General features: G+C 58.7%; 1 protein-coding gene across 1 annotated transcript in view; it reads left to right on the forward strand.

Moving 5' to 3' along the window:
• The window catches only part of PLXNA1 (plexin A1), a 100,915-nt gene that overhangs the window by 43,143 nt on the left and 35,018 nt on the right, over positions 1–22,754 (forward strand). The window contains exons 9-10 of the mRNA XM_026857529.1: positions 7,459–7,573; positions 14,265–14,465. Coding sequence (XP_026713330.1) covers positions 7,459–7,573; positions 14,265–14,465 — 316 coding nt within the window. The remainder of the gene's footprint in view (positions 1–7,458; positions 7,574–14,264; positions 14,466–22,754) is intronic.

The following is a 22,754-nucleotide window of genomic DNA, read 5'->3' on the forward strand; positions in this document are numbered from 1 at the left end:
GGGGAAAAAAAACCCAACCCCCCCCCCCCCGCCAGACAAACCTACAACAAAGAACCCTGACTGATTTATTACTGCGTTGATGTTTAATTTTGGATGCATTATTTAAAAAGGCTAATTATGGATGCATTAATATTTATGGGCTCCGGTTGGAGCTGATAGAAAAGTCCATGTTCTAGGCTGGTGAACATTATTATTATTTTCTTTACGTCAAGAATTTTAGGGTTTGGAGGCAGTTTTAACTATGTGACCTGCAGTCGAGTCATAGCCAAAGAGCATGACAATACCTAGGATGATGCAATACTTTTAAACACCATTTGCAGACAGGCGTCTTTAATGGATCTCTTCGGAGTTAATAGCCTTTCAAATCCAGGTTTCATATTTTGTGGAGGAAAATCTATACGTCAGCCTGATAAATTCTGTATTAGGAACAATATGCCTTTCCACAAGGCTGATATTTTTCCTGTGGAGATCTCTGATCACTCTGCATTACGTTTTCTTTTTTACATTTGGGCGTCTTTGCTCAGGTTGGAAGCCAGAGGCTTGCGTGTCGAATCATTTCTCAGCTGAGGACGAAACGTTTAGGTGAGATTTTTCAGATGGTTGTGGAGAGATGGGAGGATTATAAGGCAGCGCTTCACTGGTGTCAGCTGGGGTAGCTCCAGGGAAGCCAACACATCTCCACGGCGTACACTGGGGAGAGCCTGATCCTTCTTATTTTCACCAGACATCTGGAAAGGCATCAGTGAAACGCTGCTAAAGCCCTTCTGGAGGCTGCGGGGCGGGTCCTGCCGCCGCGCGAGCATCCCGGCGCTCTCCTTTCTCACCGCCTTGCAAAACTCTTCCCAAGGACTGCTGGAACCTACCTGGTCCAGGGAGGGGTTGCAGAAGGGAAGATATATCTAATCCCTTCTCCTCCAGGGAAGGATGGCCGTGGAGGAGGCTGCGTTGCCCGTTTGGCTTGGGATGGTCCAGGCCCAGGGCGCAGAGCCCCGTTGCTGTCCCATCTGTTGTTGCAGGACTTTACAGCGTCACCCGCTGCGATGGGACGGTCCCCATCGCAGACCAGTGTCACTGGCTCCCAGGATACTTCTCCGTGCGGGGTCCCTGGGAGCCCTGGTCTGGCACTCGCAGCTTCTGGGGCACAGCAGGGTCAGCTGGCAAGCTTCTGGGTGTCCCAGCTGCACCCTGGTAGCCCTGGGGCTCCTGTGGGGCGCAGGCAGGTATTTCCAGGCAGTGGCATCTTTTGGGCTTCTGGCTCCTGAAGGCTCGTGCGTCAGGGAGGGGACGTTTGTGGCTGAGCTGTGACAGATGCGTTGAACGGGGGAGTGGAAACCTGGAGGTCAATGCGGAAAAATGGTGGGTCCCTTGTGAGGGGGCTCCTGGGTGGCTGAGGGTTGCTGCTCGCCCGCAGCTCCTGGGGACGGGCTCTGGTTCCTGTGGTGGAGGGTGAAATGGAAAACCCCGTGGCAGGGACCCGGGTGGGTCCCCTTGGGGGTTTCCTGTGGGGCACTAATCAAGAGCAGGAATTTAAAGACCACTCAGTGCCTTTTATCATCTAACGAATCAGCCCGTGTCCAGCGCCTGCGCAGGCAGATGTTGAGGTCGTCTTTGTCAGCGTTAAACTCCCTTTTCAAAGCATTTGTGGGGAAATGAATCCCCTTTCAAGATAAAGATGTTAACACCAGGCTCCCTGCCTGTCTCCAGCAGAGCCTGCGCTTGCTGCCGAGGTGGGCGAGGGGGGAACCCTTCCAGAAAGGCACCGAGCAACTGCAGCGAATAGCGAGATGCGTTTCTTCCCTCTGTCTCCCTGTTTGCTCTCTGGGTTTCTCCCCTGGAAACTCCACCCCATAAATCCTGTTGCTATTCAGCTTTTCGGGCAGCGTGGCTGCAGGGATGGGGCTGGCAAGCAGAGGGGGACGGGGAAGCTTTGGTGCTTCCTTCGGTGCTATGTGTAGGTTTTCACAGAATCCCAGAATCATCCGGGTTGGAAAAGCCCTTGCAGCTCCTCCAGCCCAACCATGACCCCCCCCCGACCCTTCCCAACTCCCCCAGATCCCTCAGCGCTGGCTCAGCCCGACTCTTCAACCCCTCCAGGGATCCCGGGGACTCCCCCCTGCCCTGGGCAGCCCATTCCAACGCCCAACAGCCCCTTCTGCACAGAAATCCTTCCTCAGAGCCAGCCTGACCCTGCCCTGGGCAGCTTGAGGCCATCAGCTGCAGGGTATTGAATTTCTCCAAGGCTGGAGCAAGGGGCAGATGTGCCGAGCGGCTCCAGCTGCTGCTGCCTGGAGAGATGGGACTCTGCCCTGGCCCTGTCCCACAGGTCCGGCTTTCCCTATAAGCCCCCATTAAGTAAATGGGATTTGAACAGACGTCCCAGGGGCTGAGCAGGGCTGGGCTGCTCTGATGTCCGGAGCACCCCTTGGCACCCGTGGGCCCTCGTGTCGCTGGGCTCCTCGCTGCAGCCGTTCTGGCCACCTGCACCTCCGTGGTGTGGCCGCGTCTCCGCTGGCCCAATGCTTGTGGCTCCTTCCCAGATGCCTACAGGTTCTTTTTTTTTTTTCAAAGGCATGGACAGATGGCTGCAAGCAGCTGAGTGCTTGTGTCTGGGTTAGCAGGGCCGAGCTGCGAGGTGGTAACAGATCCTTGTGTATTCCTGGGCTGGGGCAGGTGGAAAATCCTACAGGATGGCTCCAGAGACCGCTCGGGATTACCTGGTTTATGTAATGTTCGTTGTGAACGGGGTGGGCGGGCACAGTCTGGTGGTGTGTTCCAGTGCGGGGAGGCAGCTGCAAGTGTTTTAAGTGGATTACCTTAAAAACCAGGGCCCGATTCTGCATCCTCCAGCCAGCGTGATGGTGGATGCCCTGGGCCACCCCCCTACCCTGGGAATAAGGGCCTTGGCAAAACCCAGCTGGGACAGAAGAGCCTTGGGCTGGTGTGAAAGGAAGGGCAGGAAGGGCTTGGGATGGGCAGGGGTGGAGGGAGGGGAGAGCTGATCTCCCTTCACACCCTCCTGGCTTTGGGGAAGGGCAGGGCTACCCGCGGGGGCTCGGGGGACACTGATCCCACAGCTCTTCAGGATTTCCCTCTTGCCCTGGGACGGAGAGATGGATCTAAACCCCAAAGCGCTGCGGTTCAGCCTCTCACCCCTGACACAGGCTACGGCGGAGCTGAGTATTTGCTGAGGATGCATCCTCCTGCCAAGAGGAGGCCTGAGGAGCAGTCGGGGGGCTCGCAGGCGGGCTGTGCCGTTTCCATTAGCACCATGTTTATAATTTCCCTTCTCAGTGGCCCTCCCCAGCTCTGCTCTTGGTCCTGCTCAGCTTCCCCCATCCCTCCTCCGTGTCCTTCCTCCAGGAACGTGCTGCCCCACGGAAGCAGCCTCGGTGTCTGCGTGTGTGTGTCCCCGCGCCTGCGCAGTGCTCGCGCTCCCCGTCCCTCTCCGTTTGCTGCTCAGTCTTAGCTCACCCCTGTGGACGCTGGTTTTGTTTTCGGCCTTCCCGGCTCCGTGTGCTGAAGCGCTTTGGGCGCGGGGCACGCCTGTGGCTGGCAGTGCGAGGAGCGGGTGAGGACCCCGCTTTCCTGGGCTTCCCGTGCTTCAGACCAGGCGTGGAGACAGCGGCGACCTCGCCGTGGTGGCCGGAGGTGCCTCCTGCAGGGCTGCCCCCAGCAAGGAGCCCAAAGCCACCCTTGGGCTTGTCCTGCAGCCGTGCTCGTGGCCCAGCACCCACCCTGGAGATGCACCCAGCTCTGACATGCTCCTTTGCCGCACTCTTCCCGCTGCAGCTTTTCTGCAGCTTTATCAGGTGTTTCCTTAGCGTGGCCTTGGGAAGTTTGAGCTCGGTTGCGAAGGTGGAGGGACACAGCGTCAGGAGGGCTTGACCCAGCTGTGTGTGAGTTGGGGGCAAGCGTGGAGGCTGGGGACAGGCTCCATCTTTCCCCCTGGGTCACTCAGAGGTGGGCAGAGCTGCTGCCAGCAGGGCTGCCTGCTCTTTCGGGGTGGAGGTTGCAGGCCAGCGGTGAGCCTGGGCTTGTTTTGGGATGGGGCCCTTTGCGCAGAGTGATCCTGAAATGTGGCTGAAGCTGAGGTGCAACTCTTCTTGCCCAAGAGCATCAGGAGGCACGGGGGGCACTACCACGGGGTCTGACCCCCTTCCCCCTGCCCAGCCTGGGCATTGTCTCTTCCTAGCCCCTGGCAGGGCTGGGGAGGAGGCAGATGGGGAGCAGGCTGTGGGTCCGTGTCTGCGCTACCCCCCCCCCCCCCCCCCCTGGTTGGGCTTCTTGCACTCCCGGCACGCTTCGGGGAGAAGGGGGGGACTTCAACACATGAAGGAGAGCCTCCCTCTAATTATCAGGAGTGATGAAAGCCTCTTAGGCAAGAAGTGATGAGGGAAGAGTGCCTGACCGTGGGAAGGAGAGAGACGGCACAGATGGCATCATGCTGCCGAGCAACCTGCTCCTGCGCTGGGAACAGACAGCAGCGCCACACGGCCAGGCCGGGGTACGGCACTGGCCACGCCGCCCAGCCGGGAGCGCCCTGCCTCGGCTCCTGCCCCGGGTTTGGGCAGCCCTGCAGGGTGCTGGGGCGGTCAGACGGACATGCCGAGGCCGGTAGGACCGAGGCAGGCGGGAAATGGGGTTTCACTGTGTAGTTGGCCCCCGAGCACTGACTTGCTTACCACTTTACAGAGTTTTTGGCCCGCCGGGGGGTACTGACCCAGCCAGGCTCTAAATGCAGCAGAGATAGACTGGCTCTGAGGAAGGATTTCTGTGCAGAAGGGGCTGTTGGGCGTTGGAATGGGCTGCCCAGGGCAGGGGGGGAGTCCCCGGGATCCCTGGAGGGGTTGAAGAGTCGGGCTGAGCCAGGGCTGAGGGGTCTGGGGGCGTTGGGAAGGGTCAGGGGGAGGGTCATGGTTGGGCTGGAGGAGCTGCAAGGGATTTCCCAACCACGATGATTCTGTGAGATGCTGTTGGAGCGAGATGTGTGACGGTGAGTGCTCTTACAGCAGCATTTGATGTCCTTATGGCAGATGGAGAACCTCGGCAGGAGAGAGAGTGTGAAAACCATCTCTGAGGATGGGGCTTGAGGAATGGCTCGCTTAAGTTAGAAGCAGCTGGGAGGGCTGAAGTAGAGGCAGGGGGAACCACGCACCTCAGGGTGTACGAGGAGGATAACTTGAGGTGCTTTAGGTCCTTTGACAAGAGGAGACCAGCTGGGACCTGCAGTAGTTAAATGGTAAAGGAGCCCCTCAGGTGAGGAGGGTCCCAAAATAGCCAATATTTGGGCCATTGGCCCTGAAGAACTGCAGAGCAGAGCTGCAGCTCTGGGTGCTGGGGTGCCCCGGGGCAGGGCTGTGCCCCGGGCTTCACCCGACTGCTTTGAGGTGCCAGGCGAGGTGGTGGAGAGGGCGACTGGGGAGTCTTTTTGCAGACCCTGAAAGACCTGGTGGCTGTGAAATCTCTCCTTGGCAGAGGGCTGGCTTCAGGGGCGGGTTGGTGGTGATGCCCCGGCACGTGGCTGCTTGGACCATGCTCCTGTCTTACATGACGTCTCTGTGGTTGCTCGGCTCACGTGAGGATTAACCCCTGCTGTCCCTGTCCCGCTGCCTCCACAGCTCAGATTTACCTGCCCCCTGGTCACTGCTGGAGCCCTGATCGGGAGGACAGGAGCCGTCCTTGCGCTTTGTTTGTGTCCCCCGCTCCCCCCACCCTCTGCACATCCCTCCGTCAAAGCAACCAGAGATAGGAGGCTATGGCTTTGCTTTTAAGTTGAATCTCTGCAGCTGAAATAAAATTGCATATATTTGCATAAGGAGCATCTCAATTAGCATATTTGTGGGTAAAGCTAAAAGGGCTGTTCATTTGGAAGTGAAAATGTGAGCGAAACATGGAAATGACTTCCAGCCCCCTTTGCAAGCAGCTTAATTAAATATTTCCTTAGTGTGTGCGCGTGGATTTGGGAAGCTCTTGCTGTAGATGTAATGGTGTGCGAAACCCCAGGGCGGGCAGGGAGCCGTGGCCTGGGTGTGCGCTGGCACCCTGCGCCCTGCGCTGCCTGCGCCCTGCGCTGCGCCTCCCCACACCTCCAAAGTGACAAGTCTGCTGGAGGGTGAGGGATTCAGCGCGCCAGGCCCTGCCACCCTCTCCAGGAAGTTTTTCTTCCTTCCACCTCCCGTGGTGATGCTCTGTTTTCCCTGTCATTTCCTGGGGGGTAGAGGCAGAGACGGAGCTGTGATTTAGGAGTGGGATCAGGCTGGGCAGGGCTGCCTGCCTCCTGCCAGAGCTGTGTTCAGGGGAAGATCCTGCCTTTGTTTAAATATAATTGCTTTGGGCCTGATCCCGTTCGTGCTCGGATCAGTGACAGCAGGTATGAGCCTTCTCGGGAGAAAAACAGTGCTGCTGCTTTTTTTTTTTTTTTTTTTTTTTTGCCTCATTATTTTTCTTGCCTTCGAGCTTATGCCTCAGCAGCTCGCCAGTCTCCTTCGGCGGGCAGCTGGGGCTGCACGGGACACGCCTGGTGCAGACCTGCCCCGTGAAGGCTCGTTGCATTAATTTGGGACTTTGTTGATGTCCCGCGACAGTGTGGTGGGGAGGGCTCAGCCCCTTCCATCCACACCGGGGTGAGGGCCCCAAAAGCTGACGGAGGAGTCCCTGGGCTCCCCCGTGCTTGCAAACAGGGGCATCCCGTGGTGCTGGGAGGGGGTGATTTTGGCGGGGGAGAGGCATCAGGTCTCTGGGGCTGGTTTCTTTGGGGAGGGGGGTGCAGAGCAGAGTGGGGGGCTCCTGGCAGTGCCGGGTGCCCGAGCGCATCCCCAGAGAGAGGCGAGGAAGGTTGTGGGGGCACACGTGGGATCCCACCGCACAAAGAGCCCGAGAGGAGCCGGGGGAGAGGGACAGAAACGTTTCGGGGTCGGAGGGAGGGGTGGAAGCGCACACACACACGCACGCACGCGCGGCTGCGGAGGGCTGGGGCCGAGGGAGGGGGTCACACACAACCTATTGTGAGCGGCTGAAAGGCGCTACAGTCCCGAAATGTTAATCTGACCCAACCTCTCGCCAGTTATAATTTTCCTCTCAATGAGCGTGCATTAATCTGGCCCTTTCTGCCCCAGTCCCCCCGCAGTGCAGAGCTCTTGTTCTGCTGCTGCCTCTTGCTAAAATCGCCTTTCAGTGAACCCAAATAAAGCTCCCAAAGTCTGGAGCGCGGCCCCGGCCCGCGCAGGGTCAAGCTTGCCAAGCGGAGGAGGGAGCGTGGCCGCTGTGGCGGGGGCACAAACCCTGCGGGGCCGGAAGGGCCCTTTCCCCTCACCCTGCGGTGGGCAAACGCGGGGCTCCGGGGGGAGCCGGCACGGCCCTCGCCCCACGCATGGGGGGTCCTTCCCACCCCCGAGAGCTGCCCCGGCAGACCCTGCCTTGCCGCTGCCCTGACGCTGCCCTGCTTCTCTCTGCCCGCAGCTGCCTGTCCTGTGTGAACGGCTCCTTCCCCTGCCACTGGTGCAAGTACCGCCACATCTGCACCCACAACGCCGCCGACTGCTCCTTCCTGGAGGGACGCGTCAAGCTCTCGGAGGTAAGGCGATGCGAGCCGCTGTCCCCGTCCTGTCCCGGACCCCTGCCCTAGGGGTAAACCGCTGGAGAAAACCTTTCCCACCGCCTTGCCCGGGGTGCTGGGGCTGCCCGGGAAGTGGTGAGGGAGGAGTGGGACATGCTGCCGGGACCGCGCGCTGGTGGGGAGAGGCTGCTTGGGAAGCCGGGCACAGCCGGAACACTTTAGGCTGAATGAAGGGAAAAAACAAAGGCAGAGACGCTAAAGCATTTTCCTTTGATGTTTCTGAAGGGAGCAAGCTTGAACTGTCATTGCAGAACACCTTGTTTTCAGAGAGGGGAAGGTTGAAATCTGTAAAACAAACCGTTTTGCTACACCTCACGCCTCCTTCGTCTCAAATGCTTTTCTAAGAAACATGTTCTTTTGTGGGGGTTCATCCCGTGCAGCATCTGTGCCACCCACCGGGGAAACCTGTCACTGGCAGGGTGCTTGCGGGAGGTCCTGGTGTCCCCAACCTGTGGTGGCATTTCTGGCAGCTTGGGTTGGGTCTGAATGTCTGCAAACAACTGCTGGCTCGACAGTAAATGCTGATTCGGGTCCTGAAGGGAGAGTTTGGGGAAGCAGAGTTTCTCCCCTGTCCCTGTCCTGAAAAGGGGTCGGGTTGAACTTCCCTGGGTTTCCAGTTGCCTGTGTAGGGGCCTGGTGGGAAGGGTCCTGCTTGCCTGATGGTTGCTGCTGGGAGCAGATCCATACGGTGTCCTCACGGGAATGGCCCACACGGGTGTTGTTCTGGAGAAAGCGTTTGTCCAGATGATCTCAAATAAAGTTCAGTCTCTGAGCTGTGGCAGAGCTGGTGTCCCAGCAGCCTCCCAGGCCAGGACTGATCCCCCGGAGCAGAGGCGAACAAGGACGGCTTGTCTTCGCTTCACAGATCATGTGTGAAGGCAAGTGAAATGTCCCCCAAGGTCTTTGATGTCCTGGCTGGCACTGAGAGGAAGCCTGCCTCTGCATGTCCCCCCTCGGGAGGAGCAGTGACTCCGAGGGAATCTCCATCCCCTTTAGATTGTGTCTTCTGAGGACTGCCCTATCCTTGGTGAGGCCTGGTGGGCTCGTGGCTGTCCTAGATCAGGGCTGTTGTCCTCCCTGCGTCCGTGCTGGGCTGGGAACATGCGTGGAATGGGCTGCCCAGGGCAGGGGGGAGTCCCCGGGATCCCTGGAGGGGTTGAAGAGTCGGGCTGAGCCAGCGCTGAGGGATCTGGGGGAGTTGGGAAGGGTCAGGGTGAGGGTCATGGTTGGGCTGGAGGAGCTGCAAGCGCTTTTCCAACCCGGATGATTCTGTGATTCTGTGGAGTCAGACAAATCCCTCTGGCTGATACACCCCAATTTTTTTCCCCTTCCTACCCCTCAGCCTCTCTCATCACTTGAAGAGCTCTCTCACACGAGAGAATGGGAGAGCTGGGCTGTTACTCAGCCAGTCTCCAGCCACCAGCAGCACCCATCACTTTTGTGCCAGGGATGGGATGGATGGATGGATGGATGGATGGATGGATGAGCATATTCCCATCTACTGGGGCTGAGCCCTGCATGGCTCGCCTGTTTTCTTGGGGTGTGTTGACCTTGGCCCTCACCTAAGTGGTTTGGTGGGCACCCAGCACCCAGCCAGGGTCAACACACCGCATCTCTGGAAAGCCAGAGTCCCTGGTCCTGCTGCCTCTGCCAGGGGAGCTGCTGTGTCTGGGGGGAACATTTGAGCTTTGTAACCTGCCAAGAGAGCTGCTTGGGTCTCGTGCTTGGGTGCTCCCCAGTTTGGAGCCTCCAAGGACGTCAGGAGTGGATGGCCTCGCAGAAGGTGGTGGTGTCTCTGCGTGGGGCCATGCTGGGCTCTCGTTGTGATCCTTCTTCTGAACGTGGAGCTGAGTGAATTTGCCTCTTAGCCAAGCGCATTGGGAGAGCTGGAAAAGCCCAACCATCACTCCCGGGCATGGGCAGGCAGGGTTGGTGCTTGTCATTTCTGCATGGCAACAGGCAGGCCTTGGGAATGAGACTCTGCTCATCAAACAGCCCCTCCTGTCCCGTGTCCCAGGGGAGCCAACAGCTGCCGGTGTGCCGCCCTTTGCCAGCCTCTCAGATGGTGCAGTGATGGCTTTGTGCTGTGCCTTCCACCAACTGACCAAATTCCAGGCTCTGACACTGTCCCTCACCCCCCTGGGGGTATCAGCCAAGTGCAGGGGGGTTGCACTGTGCTCGTGTACTGGAGCGTGTCTGACACGAGCCAGAACAAGGGATTTGGTCATGTGAGGAGATCAGAAAAAGCTGTTTTCTCCTTGCTTGTGCCCTGAAGAAATCCAGTGAGGTATTGGCCTGTCCCAGGCATCCCAGAAGCCTGCTCTTGAGGTCGTGCTTCCAGCCAGCCCTGGCATTGCTTCTGCAAACACAGTGCGTGGTGTCCAGACCGCTGGAGCCTGGTGGTTCTCGTCTGCCGGTTCCCCTCACTGAGGGCAGGGTGAGGCTACTGGGCTCTTCCCCCTTCCCTGCCCTGCAAACCCAAAAGCATCTGGCTGCAGGGGTGTTGTCTTTGGGACACAGGATCAGAATCATCCAGGTTGGAAAAGCCCTTGCAGCTCCTCCAGCCCAACCATGAACCTCACCCTGACCCTTCCCAACTCCCCCAGATCCCTCAGCGCTGGCTCAGCCCGACTCTTCAACCCCTCCAGGGATCCCGGGGACTCCCCCCTGCCCTGGGCAGCCCATTCCAACGCCCAACAGCCCCTTCTGCACAGAAATCCTTCCTCAGAGCCAGCCTGACCCTGCCCTGGGCAGCTTGAGGCCATTCCCTCGGGGCCTGGCGCTGGGGCCTTGGCTCCAGAGACTCATCCCCCCTCTCTGCCCCCTCCTGGCAGGGAGTTGCCGAGGGCCAGGAGGTCTCCCCTCAGCCTCCTCTTCTCCAGACTGAACCCCCCCAGTTCCCTCAGCAGTCGCTCCTAACCCACGTGCAGCTCTCCCCTGGACCAGCTGCTCCAGGACTCGCGTTGCTCCCGAGCACGGGCCGGCTGTCCCCCAGCAGACCTTCTGGCCACACTGGAGCGGTGCCTGGTTTGAGGTTTGGAGCGCCTGGCTCAGCCTGTTTGCACGTTGGTGTGGCCTCAGCAGTTCCCGGCGGGGATGGTGAGACACCCCCAGAGCAGCCGCTGCTGTGGGTTGTGTATCCAGGCTGGGATGAGGCATCCTGTCCCCGCTGTCCGGGTCCCCAGCGGGGTGCTGTGGTGGGTGGGGGGGCTCAGTGCCAGCCTGTGGCCTGCTGGATGAGTTAATGGTCCAGCCCCATCCCCTCCGTGGGAGGACGTCTAACTGGGGGGGTTATTTTAAGGAGGATTTGGTCCATCTGCGTTGGCTGGAGTGTTGGCACTGGTCAGGAGAGGCAGGGACAGGGGTTAACAGCAGCACTTAACTCCGTCTCTGCTGGTTTCCAGAATGTAAAGAGTGACCCACAGCACTGTCCTGGGCGTGCTGGGGGTGTTTGCCTGGATTTCTGGGGGTGGCAGGGCAGGAACAGGGTGTGGGTAGGAACCACCGCTCCCATCAGCGTGCCTGGGATGGGCGTCAGGAGGAAGGATGTCCCTGCCCCCCGGCTGCTGTGCCTTTGAAGCCTGGTCTGCGGAGACTGCCCTCGGCTGCGCGGGGCTGGGCGAGGGGGATGAAGCAGCACAGGCTCTTCGCTTTTCCCCACTGGTGGTGCCCAGTGGTGGCCGCGGGGCGATCGGTGTTGAACGCTGGAGTCTCCCATCCCAAAAAGCTGCTCTCCCGTGACAGTCCCTGCTGGTGCAGAGCTGCTCTGGGGGCTGGAAAGCTCCGACCCGCGGGGACCAAGTGTGTTGGTTCAGTCTAAGCAGGTTCGGCTCGTGCTTGTTCTTCATTCCCGCACCACTGAGGGTTCTGTGAAGGAACCTCAAAGCCAGGGTCAAGCCCAGCCCCAGACTGGCTTCACCTCTGCTGGTGGCACAGCCTTGCTGGTGGAGCTGGGAGCTGCCAGAGGAACCCAAACCGCCGGGTTTGCAGCTCCCACCTCTCCAACCAAACTTGGACGCTCCTGTCACGTTCTCCAGCAGCTAGAAAAACAGTTCAAATGGAGAAAATCTGAGCTGTGCGATGTTTGGGAATGTGCGTGTGCGGGGTCTTGCTTTTCTCCTCGTCCCGTCCCTTTGCACAGCTCCCTGCTCCGGGGAGGTGGGGCTCTGCCGGGGGGGCTGTTTCGGGCACCGCGGGGAGCTCAGTGGGCTGTGCGGGGCGTTCCCACGGGGTGTCGGTGCTGGGCGATGCTGGGGTGAGTTTAGTCAGCGGTTGGAATTACTCGTAGGGGAAGTGTGTTGTCCCAGTGCCCCCACCCCTCCGGGCACACCGGGCGCCCACCAGCACCAGGTGCTTCCTGTTTGGGCGCAGGCTGACATTTTTGCTGGATGAGACACTTCTGCTGGCAGATGCGGAACATGTGACGTCGCAGGGGGACTCGGCTCAAACCTCGAGTCAGCAAAACGAGCCTGCCTGCCTGCCTGCGTGGGGAGAGGGACGCATGTGCGCCAGGCACTGGTCTTGGGAGCATCCCTGATGAGCCCAGCTGGGGTGGCGTGGGCTTACCCATCGCCCTGGCTGGATCGGCAGCAATAATGACAGAAAAATGAGGAGGTTTAGGCTGGCTCTGAGGAAGGATTTCTGTGCAGAAGGGGCTGTTGGGCGTTGGAATGGGCTGCCCAGGGCAGGGGGGAGTCCCCGGGATCCCTGGAGGGGTTGAAGAGTCGGGCTGAGCCAGCGCTGAGGGATCTGGGGGAGTTGGGAAGGGTCATGGGGAGGGTCATGGTCAGGGGCTTTTCCAACCGGGATGATTCTGTGGTTCTGTGAGGTGGAGGCGTTGGGGAACAAGCTGGGAGCTAGTACTTGCCGAATATGTGTGTGCCCTGTGAGGAAGATGTGCCACCCGTGGGCTCCCCCTGCGATGCGGAGGGGGATCAGGCAGGCGAGAACTTCTCCCTCCATCAGCGCTTCTGAGCCAGAGGTGGAGCAGAGCAGCCGCCTTGCAGCAGCGGGAGCCAGTCGTTACAAATGGCAGCGGGCACGCAGGGTCTCCCTGCTGCATGCCTGGAGCTCATTGGGAAGGGGGAGCAGCTGAAGCCCCCCTTTGCAGAGGGGCAGCCGTGATACAGAGCAGGGAGGTGGCAGAGCGACATCGAGGGTCCCCAGACTGTCCCAGCCCTGCCACCATCTCTGGGTTGGGGCTGGCACCGCTGTTCCTCTCTGCTTTCATTGTGTTTAGCATGTTTCGGAGATAAAGAGTTTCTTCCCTTAAAAATTGTGCTTTTGGGGCATATAGGCTTGTGAAGAACTGGAAACTTAGAGTAAAAATGAGTTGGGAGTTTTCTGTCAATATTTACTAAATGAAACAATTTATTTTTCATTTCTTTCCATTGTTTGAAAGTTAGATTAATCTTACCAGCTGAGATAAAGCCCGATGCTGTGCAGGGTCCATGCCAGCTCGGTGCGGGGTGGCAAGAGGCAGCCGGGCAGCACTGGCCACGTGTGGCTGCTGGTGGCCCTGGGGTGAGAGCTGCCCCTACGGCTGTGGCAGCCTTGTGAGAGCAGCGAGGTGGCTGCATCCACCTCCAGCACTGCTGCTGCTGCCATTTCTGTTTTCAGAGCAGCTCGTTTCAGCTCACGTTATTCCCCCTTGATGTTATTTCAAGGCGGCGCTTCCAGGAGTCGTTCCTGTAGGTGCGAGACCTCCACCTGGCTCAGCAAAGCCGGCGTGGGATTGCATCAGGCTGCTGTCGCCCAAGTGGCACCCAGTGGGGCTGCGGAGCTGTTTTGCTGCCTGAGCTCATTTATTTTTGCTCCCTTCTGCTCCCCTGTGCTTTGTGCACAAGGCTCCCGGGCTCCCCTGGAGCAGCTGGGAGCCAGTGGCTATTAAAAGCCGAGTGCTTTGCCCTCCCAACAGCTCCTCCTCTGGGGATCGCGGGGGGTGGCAGGGGGGTGCTGACCCCCTTGCCCTTGCCTTCCTCCCAGGCTTGGACTCCCCAGCATCCTCCTCACCAGAGGGGCTGTCCTGTGGGCAGCCTGCAGCTGGGCTGGTCGGGGTGATGCTGCTTTGAGCTGGCCACAGATAGAAGCAGCGGCAAAATTCGGCACAGAGCAGGTTCTTTGCAATACTGTAGAAGCAAAGGGGGAAAAGGCGTTTCTGTCCACTTGTGAAAGAAGAGAGATGGAGTCTCTAAGGGCAACAGGAGGGCTGAGAGGGTAGCCTGACACCCACAGCCAAGTGGGCGTTAACTCTGAAACCTACTGACTGAAATGGTGATGCTAATGTCCATGTTGTTATCAGTCATTTTGCCCAAATGTGTGCTGCTGTCACCGTGCCAGGTTTCAGGTCCCATGGCTGAATCCTCTTCCCACCTCCCACCTGGACTGACCCGAGCTGTTGGAAACACCCCGCTGCCCTGCCACCGCATTCCTCTGTGCTCTCCTTTTCTCTCTGCAGGGCTTTGCTCAGAGCAGCCCCGAGATCCTGCTTTGGGGTTGGCTACATGTAAGGATTTACTCCAGCGTGTGCTCAGGGTGGTATTTTCACAGCACCTTGCCCGGCCTGCCAGCCAGGGCAGGGCCGTAGGGGTGCTGGAGGAGGCTGTGTGGTGTTCCCCCTCTCATCATCCGCCCCTTGCTCCCCTCACAGGACTGTCCCCAGATCCTGCCCTCCACCCAGATCTACATCCCCGTGGGCGTGGTGAAGCCCATCACCCTGACAGCCAAGAACCTGCCCCAGCCGCAGTCGGGCCAACGCAACTACGAGTGCATCTTCCACATCCCCGGCAGCACCACCCGCGTCACCGCCCTGCGCTTCAACAGCACCAGCATCCAGTGCCAGAACACCTCGGTGAGTGTGCGCCCGGCCTCGGCGCTGCCTTCCTTACCGGGCTGCTCGCTCCTGCCCTGCCCCGGGACCTTCTCGGCTTGTTGCATGGCCACGTTTGCTCTCCCACGGGCAGGTAACGGGGGTTTCTGGTGCTTGTGGGGTGCAAGGTGGGCTCCTCCCCACTTCCCCTTGGTGCTTGGGGCGAGGGGCTGCTGCTCGGGGTCGCTCTGGATAGGAACAATGCCAGAGCCACCCCGGGGGAGCTGCCAGGCTTTCGGAGCACTTCCAAGGAAATTGGCTTTGGAAAGCTGAAGAAAGTTGCCTGGGCTGCAGCCAGCTGGCCCGAATGTGCCAGAGCCTTGCCTCCCCCTTCTCTCTGCCTGCTCTTGCTTCCCCCTGACACCATCCCGTCCCTCTTTACAGGCGGGATGGAGCTAACGCCATCTCCTTGTCCCGCTGCACACACACTCCTCTGCCTGCAGCCTGCCTGCCAGCCCTGCCAGCACTCCCCCTCCTCCCCTGCGGCCTCTCTCTGTCCCCTGCGGCCCCCGTCTGTCCCCTGCAGTCCTTGTCCCTCCCTGGCTCCAACCCCTGCTCCATCCCTCTGCCCGCCCTCCATCCCAGCCCTTCTGGTGCATCTTCCTGCCTCCCTGCGGCTCTGTACCTTGAGCTCTCCTCTGCAGGCAGCTCTGTTCTCTCCAGTTGCCTTATCCCTAAGTGAGAGGATGTTTTGTGGCCCCTCTGAGAGCTCTGAGCCCCTCGCCATGCAGCAATCCCATGCAGGGAGCACCAAGCCCACCAGCAAACACACGCAGGGTGTTAATAGACCCCCCCCAGGAGCTGGCGTTGCCCCCCGACCTGCCCTCGTCCGCATGGAGCCGGCCCCTCCTGTCTCCCCCGCATTTAATCCTTTGAAAATTTGTTTTCCATCACTCACACTGTGAAAGCTCATTTGCTGCACCGATCCCTGCTCCCTTGTCCTTCGGTGGCACGAGTGACATTTAGAGGCTGTTGAAGATGAGCCCTGGCTCCCTCCCTCCCCCTGGGCTCCTGCGGCTGCAGAGCCTTTGGGCTGGAGGAGCATCCTGAGTCGCTGCCTCCTGCCCTGGGCAGCAGTGCCGGGGGGATGCTGCGCTCTCAGGGCTCTTTCTCGGCAAAACGCAGTTTGCGAGGAGCAGAAATGCTCCTGGGCCCGAGTCCTGAGTTGTCAGTGGGTCTGTGCTTGGCCTGGGGGCGACCGCAGGCAGCGACACAGAGTGCTCCAGGGAGCAGCAGGACCATTGGTGAGGCTGCACCTCGATTCCTGGGTTCAGTTCTGGGCCCCTCACCCCAAAAAGGCCATTGAGTGACTTGAGCATGGCCAGAGAAGGGCAACGGAGCTGGGGCAGGGTCTGGAGCACAGGTCTGCTGGGGAGCGGCTGGGGGAACTGGGGGGGTTCAGTCTGGAGAAGAGGAGGCTGAGGGGAGACCTCCTGGCCCTCGGCAACTCTCTGCCAGGAGGGGGCAGAGAGGGGGGATGAGTCTCTGGAGCCAAGGCCCCAGCGCCAGGCCCCGAGGGAATGGCCTCAAGCTGCCCAGGGCAGGGTCAGGCTGGCTCTGAGGAAGGATTTCTGTGCAGAAGGGGCTGTTGGGCGTTGGAATGGGCTGCCCAGGGCAGGGGGGAGTCCCCGGGATCCCTGGAGGGGTTGAAGAGTCGGGCTGAGCCAGCGCTGAGGGATCTGGGGGAGTTGGGAAGGGTCAGGGTGAGGGTCATGGTTGGGCTGGAGGAGCTGCAAGGTTTTTTCCAACCCAGAGGATTCTGATTCTGTGACCAGAGTGGTGTCTGGAGGGCTCTGCTGCAAGAACCCATTAGCGAGGTGCATTAAGCCAGGGTTTGTCATCCCGCTGCTCCATTCAGGGAAGAGAAGCAGCCAGGTGGAGGGCTGCCCAGTGCAGCTGGCTGCTGCTGGTCCCTGGTGTTGATCGTGTCCCTCACCAGGGTTTTGTCACACAGATCTGCCCACAGACCCCGTCTTGCCTGTCGCCTGCGTGGCTCAGCGTTAGTGCTTCAAGGGGAACATGAGGGATGTGTGTGTAAAGAGACATCACGGTCACAGGGGTCCCTTTGCTGGGGTCTCGTGGATGCTGGTAGCCAAGCTTGGCTGCTCTGTCTCCATCCCAGCCACGTGGGACGTGTTTTGAGGCTCAGTCAAGCCACTCTTGTCCTGGTTAACACCAGGTACCTGCTTGGCCATTCCAGAGCTGTTCTGCAGCGTGCCTGTGCCTGTCCCTCTTCCAGAGCACCTGCAGCTGTGAATGGGCTGGGGGAACCGTTGCCCTGTTGCAGAGTGTGGAAGAAATGTGGCCTCCTTGTCCCTGCAGGGGTCCCGGCTGGGTGCAGAGCTGCATCAGCACCTGGGATGTCCTTGGGGGAAGTGGCTGTTGGCTGGCAGACTTTAATCCCTGGTGATTTGCTGGTCCCCAGTTTTGTGGGGACACTTTGTGAGCCCTTGTCAGTGTGATGAGTTGCACGGCCTCTGCAGCTCTCCTCCAAAGGGACAGGACAGCTTGAGGAGTCTCTGCCCATGCTGTGGTCTCCATGCAGAGCTGAGGTGACCGACACCTTCTCATGGACTGACAGTGATGGATGTTTGACCTGAAAATTGCCAGGGATGCCCTGAAAGCAAAGCAGGTCGGCTGGGGAGCGCATGGGGAGGTGTTGTGGGCACTGGAGCGGGCAGCAGCAGGTCCCCGGGGCCATGGTCTCAGGCAGGAGACCTGGCTTCCAGGCACAGGGTGGCTTCACAGACGGAAGATGAGAGTTTTGGCTTGAAAGAAGCTGTCTTGCTTTCAGGGTCTGCTCGCCTGCTTTAACATTTGAGGGCATGTAGCCAGGCTGCTTTATGGTGTGGGGGATTCAGATTCACACTTCTGTGATGCTTGCCTCCTCCCTGTCTTTTTTTGCAGTCCATCTGGCTGGTTGATAGCACTTCTGCACAGTCCCCCACCCATGACCCACCAGGTTCTTCCACTGCGATTCATCCTTCGGGTTAGGATTTTGGGCCCTGCCTGGTGTGGGAGACACAGAGGAGTGGAGGGACAGGGCGAGGATGACAGCCTCCCAGCCAGGGAGTGAGGAATGGGTGTCCTCTCCTTGGGAAGGCATTTAAGCACACTTTGTTTCCACGAGTTCAATGGGATCTAAACAAGAGGTTAATTACTCTGTGGAATTAGGGATGCTTTCCTGAATGGTGGGTGAATGGAAGGGATAATAAGTCAAGCCCGCTTAAAACCTTTTGTCTTTTGTTTAGTTTTAGTGCTTGTCAAACTCCAGTGACTTGTTAGCACTTTGAAGAAAGGACATCTTGGTTAAATATTCAGCAGCCCATTCATTAAGGTTTGAGTGTGGACTATAAACATCATTTGAGACACCCAATGGATCTTCAGCAAACTCAAGGGAGAGCAGGCCTGGTGTTCCCCAGCATCCCAGGGCAAAAACCAAGCAGGAAAAATCCCTTTCTGCCCCCTCACTTTGGTTTCTTTCTGCTCCTCAAAAGGAAAGCAACCCTAAAGGTTTTCCACAGGCATTGTGAAGACGCAAAAGGGAAAGACAAGCCTAACTAAGAAAATGAAACTCTTTGCCAGCAAACTATTTTTTTGTTAATTGGTTAGTTTTAGTTTTCTGGAGGCAGACATTTCCAGGCTTGATTCTTTCAGCGGAGGATGGAGAAACGGCCACTGTCTTAATGTGTGCAGGTAATGCTACTGAGGGTCATTTCCCAAGCATCCCTGCCTATTCCTGTCCTTTCCCATCTGCCGTTCCTCGAGGGGCCTCATCCTTCTTATTGCTGCAAAAAATAGACAATTTTGCCATTGGAAAGTACCACAGTCCTGAATCTGTACTACTGTTTGAAATGTTGGACTTTGGTTTAGTCCTGGCCTTGGCAAAACAGTTACAGGTGTTCCTCTCTGCCAAGGGTTTGACTTTTTCTCACCAGAATGTTCCTCTTAAGGCTGAAATAGCCCCAGAGCTGCTCTTTCCCTTTAAATGTAAAAATACAAAGAACCCCTGATCTCCTTCCTATGAGCATTTGAGTTTGTCGTCTCAGCACTTTAAATTAAGCCTCACGCCTCAATTATTTCCCTTTCCTTTTAACCAAAGCCCCGCGTGGTGCGGAGCAGCTGTGTCACCTCCCTGGTTCCCTTTTGGCTCCTTCCTCGCCGATCCCCCGGGCACGGGCAGCCCACCCTGCCCACCCATTCCAGCTGGGGCTCCGGAGGTCGCTCCCCTCTGCCAGGCTCGGGTCAGGATGTTCCCCCAGGGGCGGTTTATTCCCGTGGCAAAGTGATGTGGGTGCAGATTAAGCTGGGCTTAGTGGGGTGGGCGTGCGAGCGGTACCCAGCCCCAGGCGTGGATGCTGGGAAGGCAAGCAAGACCTGGTAGATTCATGTTTTCTGTTTGGTTTTTTTTTATTGTGGTGGAGCCTGGGTGTTGCTCTGACATCTTCCCAGGGTCTCAGGTTCTCACTTACACCCTGCCAAATTTCGGGCAGGAGGAATCCAGGCAAAAAAGCTTGTGTGTGATGGGGGAGGAAAAGAAGAGATTTATGTGAAAAGAGCAAAAGGAGATCCAGAATCAGAGGCCAAGTGTTGCCGTCAAGTTGTGCTGTTGTGTGGCTGACGGTATTTTACTAGGCCTAGGGTGTATTTATAGAGGAACATAAATCATAGGCACATGCCCCGTTCCGAGCGCCGCACACCTCCAGTATGTGTATCTCTAATTAACCAGCCATGGAGCGGGAAGGATTGGAGCCCACAACCCCAGCACCGCTCGCCAACAAAGCCGTGCTCTCCATCCTAGCAGTGCCTACATTTATCTTTCCTGCAGCAGTGTTTAAAGTGAAAAGGGAGTATCAGGAGAGTTTGATAGGATCCAATTAAATTCCAGCAGATAAAATAATGATGAATTGCAGTTGAGCCCTGGCGAGACGCGATGTACATTACTGTCGTCCCCGTAGTGCGGGGAAGGAGTTGAGGTCATCAACTACAGAAAAATAGGACACAGCTGCAGCCCAAGTGCTCCTCCAGCAACGCAGCCCAGGGGGATGGTGCGTGTGGGAGGGAGGGGGGCTGCAGGGGGAATTTGGATATGGGGGTTTGCTCGCAGGAGCAGCCCCTCGCTGCCTTCCTCGGGGCTGCGTTGTGCAGGTTGTGGCTGGAGTGGGGCAGATGCCCCACGGCAGGGGTGACGGCTGCGGGGCCTCGTCCGGGTGGGAAAGGGCTAGTGCCTTGGCTAGTTGGTGCAGTTCTGTCAGGAGCATCCCAAAGCGCATCTCAGTGTGATCTGCCTGCAGATTTGGGGTGTCCCCTCGCTGACTGAGGCTCTGAGGGATCTGGGGGGGTTCAGTCTGGAGAAGAGGAGGCTGAGGGGAGACCTCCTGGCCCTCTGCAACTCCCTGCCAGGAGGGGGCAGAGAGGGGGGATGAGTCTCTGGAGCCAAGGCCCCAGCGCCAGGCCCCGAGGGAATGGCCTCAAGCTGCCCAGGGCAGGGTCAGGCTGGCTCTGAGGAAGGATTTCTGTGCAGAAGGGGCTGTTGGGCGTTGGAATGGGCTGCCCAGGGCAGGGGGGGAGTCCCCGGGATCCCTGGAGGGGTTGAAGAGTCGGGCTGAGCCAGGGCTGAGGGGTCTGGGGGCGTTGGGAAGGGTCAGGGTGAGGGTCATGGTTGGGCTGGAGGATCTACAAGGTTTTTTCCAACCTGGATGATTATGGGATTCTGTCTGCTGGGAGTGCAGGTCCACGGGGGCGCCTTCTCAGGGTGCTGAATCCCTCACCCCAAGGGCAGCTGGGTGGCTCTCGGTGCCCGTGGCTGCTAGCTGGTGGGCGAGCAGTGGACTTGCTAGAACCAAAAGTGAGACCCTCAGGTGAGGTGGCACCCACAGCTCTCGCAGCGTGGTGGGCATCCCCTGCATGGAAACAGAGCGGGTGTGCAAATCGGAGACATGAGAAGCGCATGAAGTCGTCTGCTGTTACTTGGGAAGATGCCTGAGATAAGTTTTGAGTGAAGAGCCTTGAGAAGGGCTTAGCAAGGGATTCTTTTGCCTCGACCACATCCTCGCCGAAGGAGACCTTGCTGGGAGTAGCTGTATGCAGGTTGGTGGGGCTGCTGCATCCTCCATCAGCCCTTCCGTGTTTGCCCTTTAGGCTCTTCCAGAGAGGGCCAGAAAGGCTGGGTGGGTTAGGCCAGGGGCCAGGCAGCTCACATCTCTCTTGCTGACTCACTCAGTGACCCCTTTTTTCCCATCCCGATGTGTGGACCATGCTGCGTGAGAACACTTCTCCTTTGGGCGCTGTTGGTTTGCTCTGGGGGCTGTGCCGGGTGTGTTTTGCCCCCAGAGGAAACGTCTCTTTCCCGTCACTCGGCCTCGCAGCAGCTGCGGTGCCGCATCCTCCTTCGGCACAGCTCGGGGGTCCGGGTGCCTTTGCAGAGCAGAAAGTGATCTGATAGCAGGACTGCCTGGGTAGGTGCATCCCCCCTGCTCACACCCGTCCTGGCCTCCCTTCCCGTGGCTTATCCCAGATTGCTGCCAACCACAGCAATTGATTAACCAGGAAGTTAATAACAGTTAAATGTTTAATGGATGCTTAGCAATCTGTTAGCTAGAAGCAGGGAGGAGCCAGCGTGATGGGACCTGCTGGCTGGCCAGGGGATCTCATCTGCATCCCATGGGATGGACAGACTGGTGAGCACCCCCAGCCTGATCCCTGCTGGTTGTGGGGTCTCCGGGGCTGGAAGGTGTCCACTGCTTTGCTCGGCTGCTGCGGCCTGGATGCTGCTGCCTGCCCGGCAGAAGCAGCTGCGAGGAGGCCTTCTGAAAATGTCCTTCGAAATGAGACGTGCTGTGGAAATCGGAGGGGGATCTGATGGATGCCGCCGTCTCGGGAGGCCGAGCCCTGAGCCCCTGTGGCTGCAGGTCGTGCCCACATGCTGCCGCGCCGTGACTCCAGCTCCGGCATCCCGCGGGGACCGCTAACGGCATCCCAGCCATGGAGCAGCTGCCCGTTTCTGCAGGGCAGGTGAGAGGCCGCTGACGGACGTGCAGAGGCCAAGGACACGTTTTTCATTGATGTCCCTGTTCCCCTGGTGATCCTCCACCACCAGGGCCAGCCAGGGCGATGGCTCCTGCTCCTGCTCCTGCCTGCTGCTTCCCTCCGCACAGTCCTGCGTTCCCGGCTGCTCCCCGCTGCCCGCTCCAGCTCCGTGTCACCACAAATGCAGCAGCCTCAGCACAGGATCCTTTCCCAGAGGGACACTGTCTCTCGTGCGATTGCCCTGTTGCTCTCTCGGGGCTGGTGCATGAAGAGTTAATGCTTTCTCTCCCTCTTCCCCTATTCTTCTTCCTCCAGCCCACCTCCCAGAAGAACTAATTTCCAAAAGCAGCCGGGGCAGAGAGATGCAAATAAGTGTTTTGGACAGCTGCAGGCTGGATGCCTTCCCGAGATGCCAGGGCCCCAAATGAGACATGTCAGAGTACAAATTGAAAATGCCAATTTCACTTACGCTGCCACGTGGCTCGTCACAGCTAAATTCTGCTCCAGAGCCGCCACCTCCTTCCCAGCACGCGCTCCCTCCTGCTGCCAAGGGAAGGTCCCTGCTCACTGCTGCGGGTTTGGTCAGCTCCTCCTCATCGCCCTGTTGGAAATGTCCTTGGGTGGGTGTTGGATAGGGGAGGGCGAACAGATCTGGCCTCCCAGCCCCGATCCGTCATCCCAGGCCTGGTGGCAGGAGCGATGATGAGATGCTCTGGTTGTAGATGGCGCGTGGTGGAGACGTGGCTGAACATCCTCTGAATTAGGTTAAAGACTGGACTAGATGATCTTCAAGGTCTTTTCCAACCTAGATGATTCTATGGTTCTGTTCTATTATTCTAAATTAAACGCTGCAAGAGGTGTCTGAGAGGCTCTGCATGGTGCGGGGGGACGGGGCGCTCTCTGTAGAGGGGGGATGGTGCTGGAGCTGTTGGGCGCTCAATAAAGGGTTGATTTTGCCGTTGGATGTCTTACACCTCACATGCCGTGTAGGGTTGATGGGCAGCAGCCTTTCCCCCCAGGGGAGGGCTGTGTTCTGGGATCCTTCACGCTGCGTTTGTGTGCGGTGGTCCCTGGACCACTAGCCGAAAGCTGCGGAGGTGCAGCTGAGGACCAGGCTTGCCCTCTCATTCTCACCTTGTAGCGCTGAGGGAGGGGTGTGTCGCTGTGGCCGTGTCTCACATGGGCTGTGGGCCCCGTTTTGGTCTGGAGAAGAGGAGGCTGAGGGGAGACCTCCTGGCCCTC

The sequence above is a fragment of the Athene cunicularia genome (genome assembly GCF_003259725.1).
Source record: "Athene cunicularia isolate RWA chromosome 12 unlocalized genomic scaffold, athCun1 chr12_part1, whole genome shotgun sequence".
Lineage (NCBI taxonomy): Eukaryota > Metazoa > Chordata > Aves > Strigiformes > Strigidae > Athene > Athene cunicularia.